Below are 13,484 nucleotides of genomic sequence, written 5' to 3'. Positions count from 1 at the left end.
ACACTTCCGCGTTCTGACCCACTGTTTACGGGTCGTGCAAAGGGACATTTGAAGTGAGGGCTTTTTTTTTTTTTTCACACGCGAAAAGAGAACGGAGTAGCGCCCCGGTCTTTGTTGTACGTTGTTGTTGCTAAAACTTAACGTAACGTTTCTGCAAATGACAGATTGCATGCAAATTCTGTGCGGCTTTAAGACCTACATACTATGTCTCTGGCCCAATAAACAATATCTTATAAACACGAAGAGCAATTCCAAAGAAATGCAACTCTTACAGCAATGCATCATGAAACAGGCTATTTTATTACACAGTAGTACAAAAGGAATAAGTGAATACAAAGAAAAAAGACACATACCATTACATTTTTTTTTAGCTTCTGAAGCTAAAAATACAAATCTAACCTTTTTACAGCAACTACACTACTGTTACATTAAATACAATAATATAAAGTATTTGCAAATACATATAAGGGGGGGGGGAGGGGGCACAGTGGTGCAGTGGGTTGGACTGGGTCCTATTCTCCGGTGGGCCTGGGGTTCGAGTACCGCTTGGGGTGCCTTGCGACGGACTGGCGTCCCGTCCTGGGTGTGTCCCCTCCCCCTCCAGCCCTTCGCCCTGTGTTGCCAGGTTAGGCTCTGGCTCCCCACGACCCCACTTGAGACAAACAGCTTCAGACTCTGTGTGTGTGTGTGTGTGTGTGTGTGTGTGTGTGTGTGTGTGTGTGTGTGTGTGTAAAATATAAAGAAATAAATGCAGTCATTACAACAGATCTTCTTCCAGTAAGTCATCAACTATGGTCCAGTGAAGGACAGAGAGTTTCTGTTCCCTAGTCCATAGAGCCAGAATGCAGACCTCACGGGTGCAGTGAAGTTGACCAGCGCACTGTGCAGCAAAGTCTTTTTTTCACGCAGGCTGTAAAACAACAGTGAGCCCTGACTCATATCAAGCACAACTCGCACTTTACCGGGACGGTCACCTCCTAGGAGTTTCCGCTCGCTATCGTGCCAGTAGCACAGTCTCTTGTTGCTCCACTCCAGGCACCAGGAGGTGCAAGTCCGACCCAGGAGATCTCCGGAACCCAGGCTGCTGTAGGCCACGCCGATGGCCCAGCCATCGGCGCGAGTCACGTCCACATCCCAGTAGTGCGCACCGCATGCAAACTCGGGGTCTGCCATCACCTGGCTCGTTTCGAAGCGTTCCTGCCGGGATCGGGACAACCCCCTCGGTTTCTGCACCTCCACCCTGCGGCCGTCCTGCGAGATAGCCAGGCTACTGTGCCTGAGCTCAGGGCTGAAGTTCAGCCTGGCAAAAGCTGCAGGACGAAACGAGAGAAAAGAAAAGCCGGCAATGGATAATATGGTCAATAAACGGACAATACGGTTAAAGTATTTTCGAACACGTCCGGCACGATGGCGCGAGGGGGTGTGGTGGTGCCTTCACAGCTACCGGACCGTGGGTTCGGATGCGAGTTCAAACGAGACTCAGTCTTTGCGGAGGTTTGTGCGGGTTTCTTTCCAGCGCTGTAGCTTTTTTTTTTTCCCCAGTCTAAAGACATGTTTTAAGCAAACTGGGGAATCTAAATCGCCCTAAGCGCGTGTGTATTGGCCTGTGCTTCTGGGATCGCCTCCAAACCACTATGACCTTCCACCAGACAAGCGATTGCTGAAAATTAATTTTCAAACTTAGAAATTCAAAGCACATTTTAAAACATTAAAGCATTCCAAAATATTCATATTTGCACTTCACGGTGCATCTGCAGTTTTCAAATAATCTCAGTGGACTGGTAAAGATTGTTGATGTTTATTTAATGACTATTTAGAAATAAAGTAGAGCAGAAGTTGCTGTTTTGATTAAAGAAATGAATTTGGAACCTGGTGGCCGCTGATTCAAAACCTACAACACTTCCATTTCTGTTTGGCAGAAATTTTCAGATTTATGCAAATCTGATTTGCATAAATGGAAATTAGGCAAGTTATTACTGAAACCGTACGTAAAATGTTTACAAAATTAGACAGTGAAACATGCAGCCTGATATCTGACATGTAAAAAGTTTCATATTTAAATTTGTTTCCGAAATATGGAAAACAGGCTCACAAAGGCTGGAATTGCTGGCACATGCCTTCGTGGACCGATGACACAGATCCCACAGTACGTTTGTCTATAACAACACTTACTTTCAGTCTGGCTGTCTGACGATTCCGCCTGTTGTGCACCAGCCTCCAGCATTTCAGTCACACTCTGCGCTCCGTTGAACGCCAGTTCCGAGTTTTCTACAACATTTAGTACACACTTGATCGTTACAATCACTTGTGCAGATTTACAAACATGCTCAAATGTATTTGTTTTTGACGAAATAATGCATCGATCTTAGGAAGCGTCTCATCCTCTGCATTCAGGTCGGTGGAGTAACTCGAACTTTTATACAAAGGAATACAAAGGAAAGATCAGCTTCTTTGCAGACCTCTTTCTAATAGGATTCTCTGCAATGACCTTAGAGGTAAAACACCTAATATGTAATCATCTACATAATTCCTAATAAATGATTGGACAAATGATGTTAACAGTTGAACTCTCAAAAGATTGCCTACTATATCATGTACAACACATTACATTACAATACATTAACTAGTAATATGAAGGTTGCTGGTTCAAGTCCATTCCCTCGTACTGATATATTACCCCTAAGCAAGATATATACCCTGAATGGCTCCAGTTCAGATACTGTAAGTCACTTTAGATGAAAGTGTCAACTAAGAAACAATCCCCAAATAATAATAATAATAATAATAATAATAATTACCAGAGCTACTTCCACACTCCTCGTGAGGTTCTGATGCAGCAACACCTGTATGATTTGGGACTATATGAAATAGACCATTATTAAAGGTAGTTATAGATATAGCCAGTTATATAACCATACCATACCATACCATCAAGAAAGAACAAAGAAAGGTACCGGTACCTTTTGACAGCTCTCTGACCGCTGATAATGCTGTGGTGTCGCATTGTGATGTATTTGCCTCTTCCTTGTACAGTCCGGCATCCTCCGTCACTTGTCCCGTGAGGAATTTCCGTGTCTGGCTGTCCAGCTAGGAAAGAGACAGCTGCAACTGTCACCTCTGTAGGATCCACTATGACAAAAATAAACTTAATCTTGAATAACATGACTTCCTGTTTGTCACAAATACTCATACACCCTCTTACCTTTTAGTTATAAATGCAAGAAAATTGCTTCTTGCAGACTACCTGTACGTTATTTCATGGCTTTGTCCAAATAAAGGGGAACTTGATCCATAAAATTCAAATATAGTTCAGCAGAGAGGGGATACAAACATTAAGAGAGATTAAAAAAGATGGGTAAAGTTCTGATATTCTGGACTTGGTTTTCAATGAGATTTTCTTCTTGCTTTAAAGGCAAGGCAGGAATTCACCTTATGCACAGATATTCAGAAATTAATTATACTCCTTATATTAGAGTAGCATAAACCAAAAAAGGAGTGATTTATTCTGTGTCATGTGAAAGCGTGGTTTGTATTATTTAAAATATTTACCAACCACTCCTTACCTCCCATTTTTATTAGCAGAAAAGGCTATTGATACATTTTGGGCTGACAGTGACGTTGTAAGTTATACATCATTTATCCAGGGTGAGAGTGGAAAATTCAGTACATGAACTATACGGAAGTACATCATAAAATACAACACCAAGCGGTACAATGTAACACTAGATTTCCATCCAAGGACACTACTTGTCCCAAGAGGCTGTGGTGGTGCAGTGGGTTGGACCGGGTCCTGCTCTCAAAGGGGTCTGGGGTTCAAGTCCCGCTTGGGGTGCCTTGCGATGGATCGGTGTCCCGTCCTGGGTGTGTCCCCTCCCCCTCCAGCCCTTCACCCTATGTTGCCGGGTTATGCTCCGGTTCCCTGTGACCCCGTATAGGATAAGCAGTTCAGCAAGTGTGTGTGCTTGTCCCAAGCAGGGTTGCAGTGAGCCTGGGGTGCAAAGCTGAGCAGAAACACCCAGGATGGGACCCAGTCTGTTGTAAAGCACCCCAAGCAGGGCTCACAGTGCAGACACTGCCTGAACCTACTGTACCACCGCAAGATTTATTTCAGTTCATTCACTGGATATATACATTTAGCTGATGCATTTCTCCAAAGCAACTAACAAAGTCAAGATACTCAGAATTATTTACCCATTAAAGAGGTGGGATAGTACCTGACCAAGCCAAGGGCAATGTAGCTGGAGGTGGGATTCGAAACTGGAACCTTTGGACCAAAGGCAGCAGCAGCAGCAGTAGATCAAGATCAAGAGCAGTAGCTCAAGATCTAATGCATGCATACATACCATACCATACCATACCATACATGGCGCGCGCACGGTACCACGCAGACCGTAGACTACCTTGCGCGCGCCGCTGGCATAGCGCAAACACGGGTAACGCACCCCGTCCGAGTCTCGGATGAGACGCACGTGATGATTGTCGCGGTTCTGCTCGCTCTGGGCCAGAAGCTCCTCCCACGTGTCTCTGCCGAGAACCTCCACTATTTCACACAGTGTGACATTTTTCTGAGGCGTGTAGTCCTGCCGGCGGCCCTCCATGCACTGCGGGCAGTTCCTCCTGCTGCCGTTCCCCTCGCAGAAAGTGCTCAGACACCCTTTGCAGTAGTTGTGTTTGCCGCACGACGACGTGACGGGATCCAGAAAGATCTCGTAGCAGATGGAGCACTTGAGATGTTGCGCTAAGGCTTCGAGAGCGGCATCTCTGCGCAGCGCTGCCATGGCGGCTCCCCTCCAGCCACGCAACTACGCGGACCTGCGCGGAGTGAAAATGAAAGTTAAAAAGGAAAAAGTACAACTCGCCATTTGCTGGATTGACGCCAAGTCCGCGGCGCGACTCTGATATTCGCCGGGCCCGAAAATCGCGAGAAGTGGCGCGAATGTGAAGCGACGGCGTTTAGCGCGGGTCGAGGACGTGTTCGCGATCCGTCCGGCTGTGAGCAGAGATGCAAGAAAAAAAAAAAGGCGAATGGAAAAGAACGAGAAAACAGCCTACAGTCAAAACTTTAAAGAAATGACACGAATTAAAAATACGAAACAATCCTTTATTTTAAGAAAAGTTTATTTTTTTTTGCATTTCTTTTGGTATTCATCCATTCATCCGTCAGTTTCCAAGCGGCACATTGTGTTGAGGGCAGTGGTGGTGGAAGGCCCATGACCAGGGGATACCCTACTTCCCTTTCTGCAGAAACTGAACTCAGAGTTCTCTTAGCAGAGCCTCAGCTGGAGGGAATAAACTCTCCACAATGGCCTGGTTCTGCCCTGGGTTCTCCTCTCAGCGGGACACACCCAGTAGACCTTCCATAGGTTACCAAAACCACCTTACACACCTCCTCTCGCTGTGGAGAAGTGGGGACTCTGCTCCGAAGGCCTCCTGAACCCCTGAGCTCTGCACCCCGCCGCAAAGAGTGAATCCCACCAACCTGTAAAGCAACCTCATTTCTACCTGCACAAATGCTCTTGTTCTTTCGGTCACTGGGCAAAGTACGTGACCATAGGTGAGGATGGAGTCGTAGAGCGAGTGAGATGAGCTGATTTATCAGAGAACTCAACACTCACTTCACTACCGCAGGTCCGCACAGCATTTGCAATAGTGTGCTGTGGTGATTTTGGATTCAAAAGGTCACAGGATCGAATCCCACCTCCAGCTGCAGTACCCATGAACAAGGTACTTAGCTGTATAAATGGGTAAATAATTAAATGTTAAGTAGCTTAACATTGCAAATTGTTTTGGATGATTACTTTTTAAGGTAGAAATTGTACATTGGTACAAAAACTTGACAAATCAAGTTACATTATTTTGGTGTGAAATTAGTTTTTGTTTCATACGTAATTATAAACACTAAAGCACTATAGCTAAGGCCTTTGCTGATAAACTGCATAAATCTGGTACAACTGGGAATGTCAGATGGTACAAGATGAAGCCTACCACTTTTTCACAACAACATACTGTACATAACAAAACTACAAGAAGAAGGTTGGAAAATATCCCAAGATGAATGGTTAACGATGCCAGTTTATAACCTAACATTTGCTGATTCAAGTTCAAGGAAGAACATTGCTCTGCTACATGTGAGCAAAGGTATAAATCTAAAAAAGGATTAAATGAATTCATTTAAATATAATATCACGCTGGTAAAGAAATGTCATCTTATTCTTATTAGCAGTGACAAACTAATTAAAAAGTAGTCATCGTAAACAGAAAAATTCATGTATACTTCACATCATGTTTGGCCACAAAACAGAATACAATGTTTTTTTTTAACCATTAATATAAAAGGTTTCAGTTTAAATGTATTGCATGTAAATACTGTCAGTCAGAACACTTTGTTCACACATTTCACTTTGAACACATTTTTGTCTATTTCCCCTTTTCCATTTTTTAAAATGCATTGATTGGAAGATTTACAGTATGTACTATTAATTAAACGTATTGACAATCCTAATTGGTATGCAACAAACAACAGACATGTATTTTCAATACTGTGATGATATTGCTCAACTATCAACTGGTTTAGGAAAATGAAGGATTTAATTCATTTGCAACCCTTTTATCACTGGTGATCAATGGTTCATTTCAAAATTTCCTCAGGACCGCAAACGGCAGTAGACATGACATTATTTTCAACACTTTAGATAACAACTAGATGGACTGGGGAGAATTCACATTTTTTCTAGTTCTAAATCATTCCAGCTGCACAGTACCATAGAGGCTGCCATCTCCAGGTGTGTAGGATGATGCACAGAACCAAGAGCATTCACACTTCTCTTCTCAAATTTCCATGTCTTCATGAAATTGTTGTCATCTTCTCTTCAAACTAGCTTCAGCTGTAACAGTGCAGATCTGTATTAGTCCAAGATTATTTCCAGTACTATAGAAAACTTTGTTCATGTTTATTTCCATGAATCAATGAAATTCCAACTACAGAATAAGAAAGGCACCAGAAATGACAAGACTAATCATTGAACGCACTCTGGAGAAATAACTTGACAGGAATGCTGTTGGATGGAATAAGTAAAGGGAGCCTTGTACGTTTTCCTGCTGACAGGCCCTTACTGGCATAGTCCTTAGGTATCATGGGCTGGGAGATGACCTGCTGGAAGGCCTCAATCCACTCCTTCTGGTCACGTTCCTGTTCGCACATGAAGACAAACTGCCGGTCTGGCGTCTCCACTGTCACACCATACTTCCACTTGTTGCCCCGCATGCTCTTGGGTTGGCTCTCTTTTACTGAGTAGCCCAGGCTCTCAGGACCAAGGAACACTGCTCCAAGTTCTACTGCATCCTTCAAATGTACAAACATCACAGGAGAAAAGGAGGCTTTCATATTTAATTTTCTCAGTTTTCATTCTACGACTGACAGATATACAAACCTCATTCACTGGGGCATTTTACAAGCAACCATAACAGGAAATCTAAACAGATTAATTTCAGAAGTGGCACAAAAAGCACTGCGTGTATAACAGATGCTGTGCTGTGGGTTAGGACATGGGTTTGAATCCTGCTCAGTCTGTGTGGACTTTGCATGCTGTCCCAGTGTTGAAGTGAGTTTCCTCCAGATGCTCTGGTTTCTTCAGACACGCCAAAGACATGTGTTTCAGGTGAACTGTTGATGCTACATTGCCCTTAGTGTGTTTCTGCATGAGCGAATGCCTACATGTGATTGCTCTGCAATGGACTGGTGCCCTGCCCGAGTGTAACACACCTCACAAACCCTGCTTCCTCCTATGCTTCCAGGGTAGGCTGAGGACCACCATGATGCCGCATTGCACAACTGTTTACTAATTTTATGATGATTTAAATAATTTAATCAGGACAAAAGCAGCACATAAGGAAGATTTTATAATGGAAACTAAAGAATCGTTTCCTCTTGTACAGTGTACAGTACTGTAAATTTTTAGGATTAAAAACTCATTTTGTATGTCCAAGTCTTCATAAGCTTTTCATTAAATAAGCTCGTCAATAAATGGAGGATTGAAAATGGTGACGAGAACAAACTCTTCTTAATGTAATATTCTCAGTTATTAGGTTTATGAAGAATATTCCATTTGAGGCAATGAAACATTGCATAGATATTAAATGTGTCATACCAGTGGGGACTTGAAGTAAAGCAGTTTCCTGTCATTTGAGTTCAGGATGAACCACCTCTTCTTAAATGGTTCACGTTGCTGTCCAAAACAGAAATTATTAATAATTTCAATTTGGCTCAAGGGAAATCTCGTTGATTCGCAAGCATATCCTATAATACAATGGCTAAAGTTGACGTTAGAAATGCCCAATTAAATTGACTTTAACTGGCCCATTTACACTCTAAGGCAATTGAATCCAATACCTGTCACTTACAGAACATTTTAGATGAACCTAAAGTAGTAATGTAATGATTTTGAAATGAATGTGCTGCATATGCAACAATAACGTCACAAATGACTCACTTTTGGGCCAGTTTTCTCCATGTAACCTTCTTTCAAGTGATGTCTTGTTATCAAGGGGAGGAGCTTTAGAAAAAAAGGAAAAAAACTCAATGGATGGAAAGTTATCCAAGTTCACTACTGAAACAGATCATCTGTCCCCTATGTCTGTAGTTGATGTGCTGTAATTTCAAATGGTATTCAGGCAATTTTTCAGTGATCTACTGAAAAATGATCTGATCATATTAAACAATTAAAAACATTAGAAACTAACAACCCTAGGTTCAATAGCTTAATGATTATTTTGAGTTTATATTTCTAAACCCTGCGGTAAGATACATTCCAATTTATACATTTACATTTTATTTATTTATCAGATGCTTTTTTTTTTCTCCAAAGCAACTTCCATTGCAACTACACCTTGCTGTGCCGTCTCTCTACCGCAGGAGACATAAATTCTCAAAATGCCTGTCTTCACCATTGGTATTTCATTTAATTTCATTAAAAAAATTAAATGCTAATGAAAAAGCACATCAAAATATTTAAAAGAACACTGCAGTATAATAAAGATGTTCTCACCTCAGATTCAACAGCTTCAGGAAAGGTCATTTTTAGGTAAGCAAAGCGAGCAGCCCGAATTGCATTAAACCAGGAAACAATCTCCTAGAGGGCAAAACATTTTTATTTCATAGTTTAGCATGACTGAAAACAGCTTTTAAAAAAGCGGTGTTGTGAGAACAACTGCTTCTAGTTTGCCATCTTGAAGCACAGCCTATAAGGTTTAGAAGAAGAACAGAAGGAAGTAAAAATTATCTATTTAGCAGACATTTCTCAAAAGTGACTTACAACGTTAAGCTCTCTACAGTTATTTACCTGTTTATTCAAATAGGTAATTTGACTAGAAGAAATTAGGGTTAGTACCTTCCTCAAGGGTACTACAGATGGTGGTGGGATTCAAACCTGCAGCCTTTGGGTTCAGGGGTAGTAGCTCTAACCACGTTGTGCGACTAACCAGTTGCACGACTCTAAATTTCTTCTGTACTGTGTGTCTGTGCTCTTCAGTCCGTTCAGTTAATGTGGATACGCTTGACAGAACTTCACTGCTTGACGTGAATTTTGACAATGTTAATTAGGACAGCAGTATTGTCTTGGCTTAACTGTAAATGCCTACACAATTAATGCATCTGAGCAAAAAATATTCCTAGGCTTCTGAACATCTTTACTACACCTGGCATTTTCACAGTTAATAGGATGTAAAGAGGAACTGCATCCTCTTCCTAAGTAGAGAAGAATTTCCTCTTTTGCAGCGGGCATTCGCACAGCTTCCCACTCACCTGGCCGCTGTCATGATATACAAACAGGTTCCTGGTGTGATCCTCCTGCACGAAGGTAATCTGTAGCCCATGCATGTGGCCAATCTTTTCTGGCTCGAAGGTAACATTCAGGTCCTTTACAGCAATAACTGCTTTGGGGTTTGTTGAGGACTGAAGGTGACACCCGTTATCAGCACAGTTCTGCATTTTAAGCGCTTGTTGACTGAGACAAACACTGTTGCGGCATCTACTCACATCTTCTTTGGTGAAGTATTTTAGGGTGAAATCTTTCTGGGAGAGAAGGAATCTCCTCTTCAGGAATTGTTTTTTATCCTTGCCTTTCTTCCACAACATCCCCTCGTAATATCCTGAAAAAGCATTACCCAGTAATGTTCCTTATTTATTATTTTTCACAGCATTTTCACAGCATCTATTTACTTAAGTGAATATTTTCGGCAATATTGATTCAAGAGGAAAATCTTGAAAAAGTGGGAAAAAAAAAAAAAGTGAATTTCTACTGGTCATGAGTTGAATAGTGAAACCAGAACTTTTGAGGCTATTGGCTTCGGACAGTGTGTTCTTTCCCCCAAAGCAAATGTGGAAGCCAAATTCCACAGCAGGCCTGACCTGCCCTCATAGACATAGATGTATAAATTATGGATGTGAGTGTCATAATTGCACTTATATAATCAGAGTAACAGTTTTTCTGATAGACAATTTCCAAGTGCCTTCTCAGCATCTCATAATAATCTGAACTACTGTGAAAACAAACTGAACATTACACCTCAGAACTACAAAGCAATCACTGAAATGAAAATTTGTTAAAGTATGTTCAATAAATTAATGTATAGGACTCATCTACCAGAACTATAGGGCTGCTGAAGATGCTTTCTCTCTGCAGTGAATTCCTTCCTCTCATACTTTGCGCGAATCCACTGTTCCTTCAGAACACTGTATAGAAATAGAGAAATCGTATTACTGTATTTTTCATCTATAAAGAACACTGGGTAGAAAAATATATGCATATTTCTAGGAAAATTTCCAAACTGACATGGGAATAAAGCTTTTTAATATGTTTCAAATGAGTAAATATGCCATTTTAAACCATTTATAGAGTTGATATGTAACAATCATAATGAATCTAGTTGTACAAGTAATATTATAAGTAGATGTCTCTAGATGATATATATATCTGATAATAATTAGAATGGATTGCAACTTTTCAATAGAGAAAATTCCTCAGGATATAGTATATACCTCACAGGAAGACAACTCATTGAAAGCTTGTTAATATGGTTTTGTACTGATTTATAAAACTGAAGGTAAAATTATTAAAAATTTGAATCTGAGATTTTGTTATACATTTAGAATTTAACAAAACATCCATAAATTCATATATCCATGTTATTATAAGGACATTTTGTTTGAAATATCACATATACTTTCAAATTGGTCTGAACTATCATCTTTTTGATGTCATCCAATTTTCTTCAAGACATGTCATGTATAAGACAAAGTCTGGAATACATCTGTGTTATTGTAGATGTGACAATTTAAGTATAGTTATACAACATCTCATATAATAAATCTGTACAGATCTCATGATGGTAACCTTGGCATTTTTAATCTTGCCATTGAAAACAAAATAAATCTGTTCCCTGGCTCTGTAATTGTTGTGGTTTGAGTCATGTTTATTTAACTTCCTGCATATGGAGATTATTAATAGGTCTCTGCCATCATGTTCCTTTATTATGTTACTGTTGTGCAACCATTTTGTTAAAAAAAAACAGGAACCACACAGTCACTTCCAGTACTATTACAGGTTCTGCACAATCATTTTAGCCAGTTCAAAAATGTCATTTAATTAAAAATGATTAAATTATTAAATGTGATTAAAAATGTGTTATCCTTTGGTCTCAGTATTCTTGTAAAGATAATTCTGCTCTTGTTTCTGATAAAGGAAATCTTATTTAAATTTTCTGAGGCTGCAAAACAAAGCCCTTATTTTCTGTTTTGCCTTCCTTTCTGGTGCTGAATGAAGTTACTAAGCACTTGCTGATTTTGAAAAACATAGATGATCTTTATGTAGGATGCTTACAATAAAATTTCAAAGCCAATTATATCCATGCAAGAAATTCAAACCATTAAATAGTCTATTTTTATGTATTCAATAGTATATTTCCTATTTTCATTTTTTTTTCTGTTTTAAATGGTATATTTTCTAGAATCCAATTAAAAATACTAATTTACATTTACACTTATTTATTTAGCAGAAGCTTTTCTCCAAAGTGACTTCCAATGAACTTTATGTGGTGTTATCAGCCCACACGTCTTATTCACCGTGGTGACTTACACTGCTAGATACACTACTTACACTGGGTCATTCATCCATACATCAGTGGAACACCTTCTCACTGTCACTCACACACTACAGACTACCTTTCAGTTTAAGAGCTAGGCATGATCTTTAAGAGAAAAAAATACTGTTGTGGTAAACATGAGTCATCCATTACTCTATCTATGAAAACCACAGCTGGATTTGCATGGATTTTGTCTTAAATCTTGCATTACTCACGCACAGTCTTGATGTTCTGGTCTGTAGTAGAAAACTGGGATAGAGGACTCGTACAAGGTCTTGGCTGCAGCGTTGCCACTGGATTTCATGAACTACAGGTTATTGAAACAAAAGAGGAATGACAATTGCAAATATTAATATTCCTTGAGTGGAACAAAACAACATACAAAGTACATTGCATAAATAGAATCTCAAAGGCAGATTATAGCCTCTATGAGACAAGAACTGCTGAAGGAATCTTCTTGTAATATTAAATATTACAGTGTATTGGCTATCAACAAATTCCACAGAAGGACTGTACCTCCACCAGGTCATCATCCCAGAAGTCCAAACGTATGGACTTGATGCGACTTATTGCAGGGAGATTGCGATGAGTACCGGAGCAGTTCAGGCATACAAAGATGCCTAGCTTGTAGGATGCCCAGTCTGCATCTGTGCTCAACCAAAAAAATAAAGAAATTATAGTCTTTAAATAAAAACTCCAAGCAATAAAAGAAACACCCAGTTCAATACCTTCTTCTTTGTTAGGGTTTTTTGCTAAAGTGCTCATTATATACCCGTTTTGCTCTTTTTGGTTGTTAGTGCAGCTATGAAGCCAAAAAAAAAACTGAAGTTAAACACTAGGCGCAGCACATAAATAACTGACCACATAGATGTGGGCCACAGAAACGAGCTCATCTAAGCGACGGTCAAGCAGAACACAGAAAAACTTTGCGCTGTGTATTTTGTAGGTTTAAGACTAACGCGAACAAAAGAGAACAAAACATGTATTTTCAAGACCCCATTTTACCGGCCTTGACCTAGAGAAAAGGGGATCTCGGATCCTGGCAATTTCGCTGTGACTGAAGAACTCCAATGTTAATATTCTTTAACTTTGTTAAAGCTCCGAGAAAAAGACAGTAAAATCCAGCAGTTGTGATGAGGTCCGGATCCAGGCCCAGGTCCGGATCCGGATCCAGGCCCAGGTCCAGGCAACCCAGCAGGTCTCCCGTGGCGTGACCCTCAAGCTCGGCTCTCTCACCCGGGGCCCCGCAGTCGGCGCATCGATCGTTGCCCGGCAGCTTCACCAGCTCCAGCAGGAGGTTCTTATTGCGGTCCCAGTTAGCCATAAGCACAAACCCGGACCGTTAT

At 40.6% G+C, this 13,484-nt stretch overlaps 2 protein-coding genes across 3 annotated transcripts; both read right to left on the bottom strand.

Annotated features, from left to right (window-relative positions):
• Positions 1-712: 712 nt before the first annotated feature.
• On the bottom strand, positions 713-4,985 carry rnf135 (ring finger protein 135). Of its 2 annotated transcripts, none has more exons than XM_029247027.1 (5): positions 4,443-4,985; positions 2,961-3,087; positions 2,799-2,858; positions 2,173-2,268; positions 713-1,310 (listed from the first exon to the last, which is right to left on the bottom strand). In XM_029247027.1, exons 1-5 carry the CDS (start codon positions 4,776-4,778, stop codon positions 790-792), a joined length of 1,140 nt encoding a protein of 379 aa, XP_029102860.1. In that variant the 5' UTR covers positions 4,779-4,985; the 3' UTR covers positions 713-789. The 2 variants fall into 2 exon arrangements, with proteins under 2 accessions (XP_029102860.1, XP_029102861.1); XM_029247028.1 differs by having other exon boundaries at positions 2,799-2,843.
• Positions 4,986-6,430: 1,445 nt separating this feature from the next.
• Positions 6,431-13,483, bottom strand: LOC108940129 (arf-GAP with dual PH domain-containing protein 2-like). Its single transcript, XM_018762061.2, has 11 exons — positions 13,375-13,483; positions 12,655-12,785; positions 12,354-12,445; positions 10,641-10,729; positions 10,034-10,146; positions 9,800-9,949; positions 9,045-9,128; positions 8,490-8,552; positions 8,148-8,225; positions 7,114-7,342; positions 6,431-6,884 (listed from the first exon to the last, which is right to left on the bottom strand). Exons 1-11 carry the CDS (start codon positions 13,460-13,462, stop codon positions 6,859-6,861), a joined length of 1,143 nt encoding a protein of 380 aa, XP_018617577.1. The 5' UTR covers positions 13,463-13,483; the 3' UTR covers positions 6,431-6,858.
• Between the last annotated feature and the right edge of the window lies 1 nt (position 13,484).

The sequence above is a fragment of the Scleropages formosus genome, chromosome 20 (genome assembly GCF_900964775.1).
Source record: "Scleropages formosus chromosome 20, fSclFor1.1, whole genome shotgun sequence".
NCBI classification, from domain to species: Eukaryota; Metazoa; Chordata; class Actinopteri; order Osteoglossiformes; family Osteoglossidae; genus Scleropages; species Scleropages formosus.
Note: the sequence above shows the minus strand (reverse complement) of the source record. Positions and strands in the feature narration are given on the sequence as shown.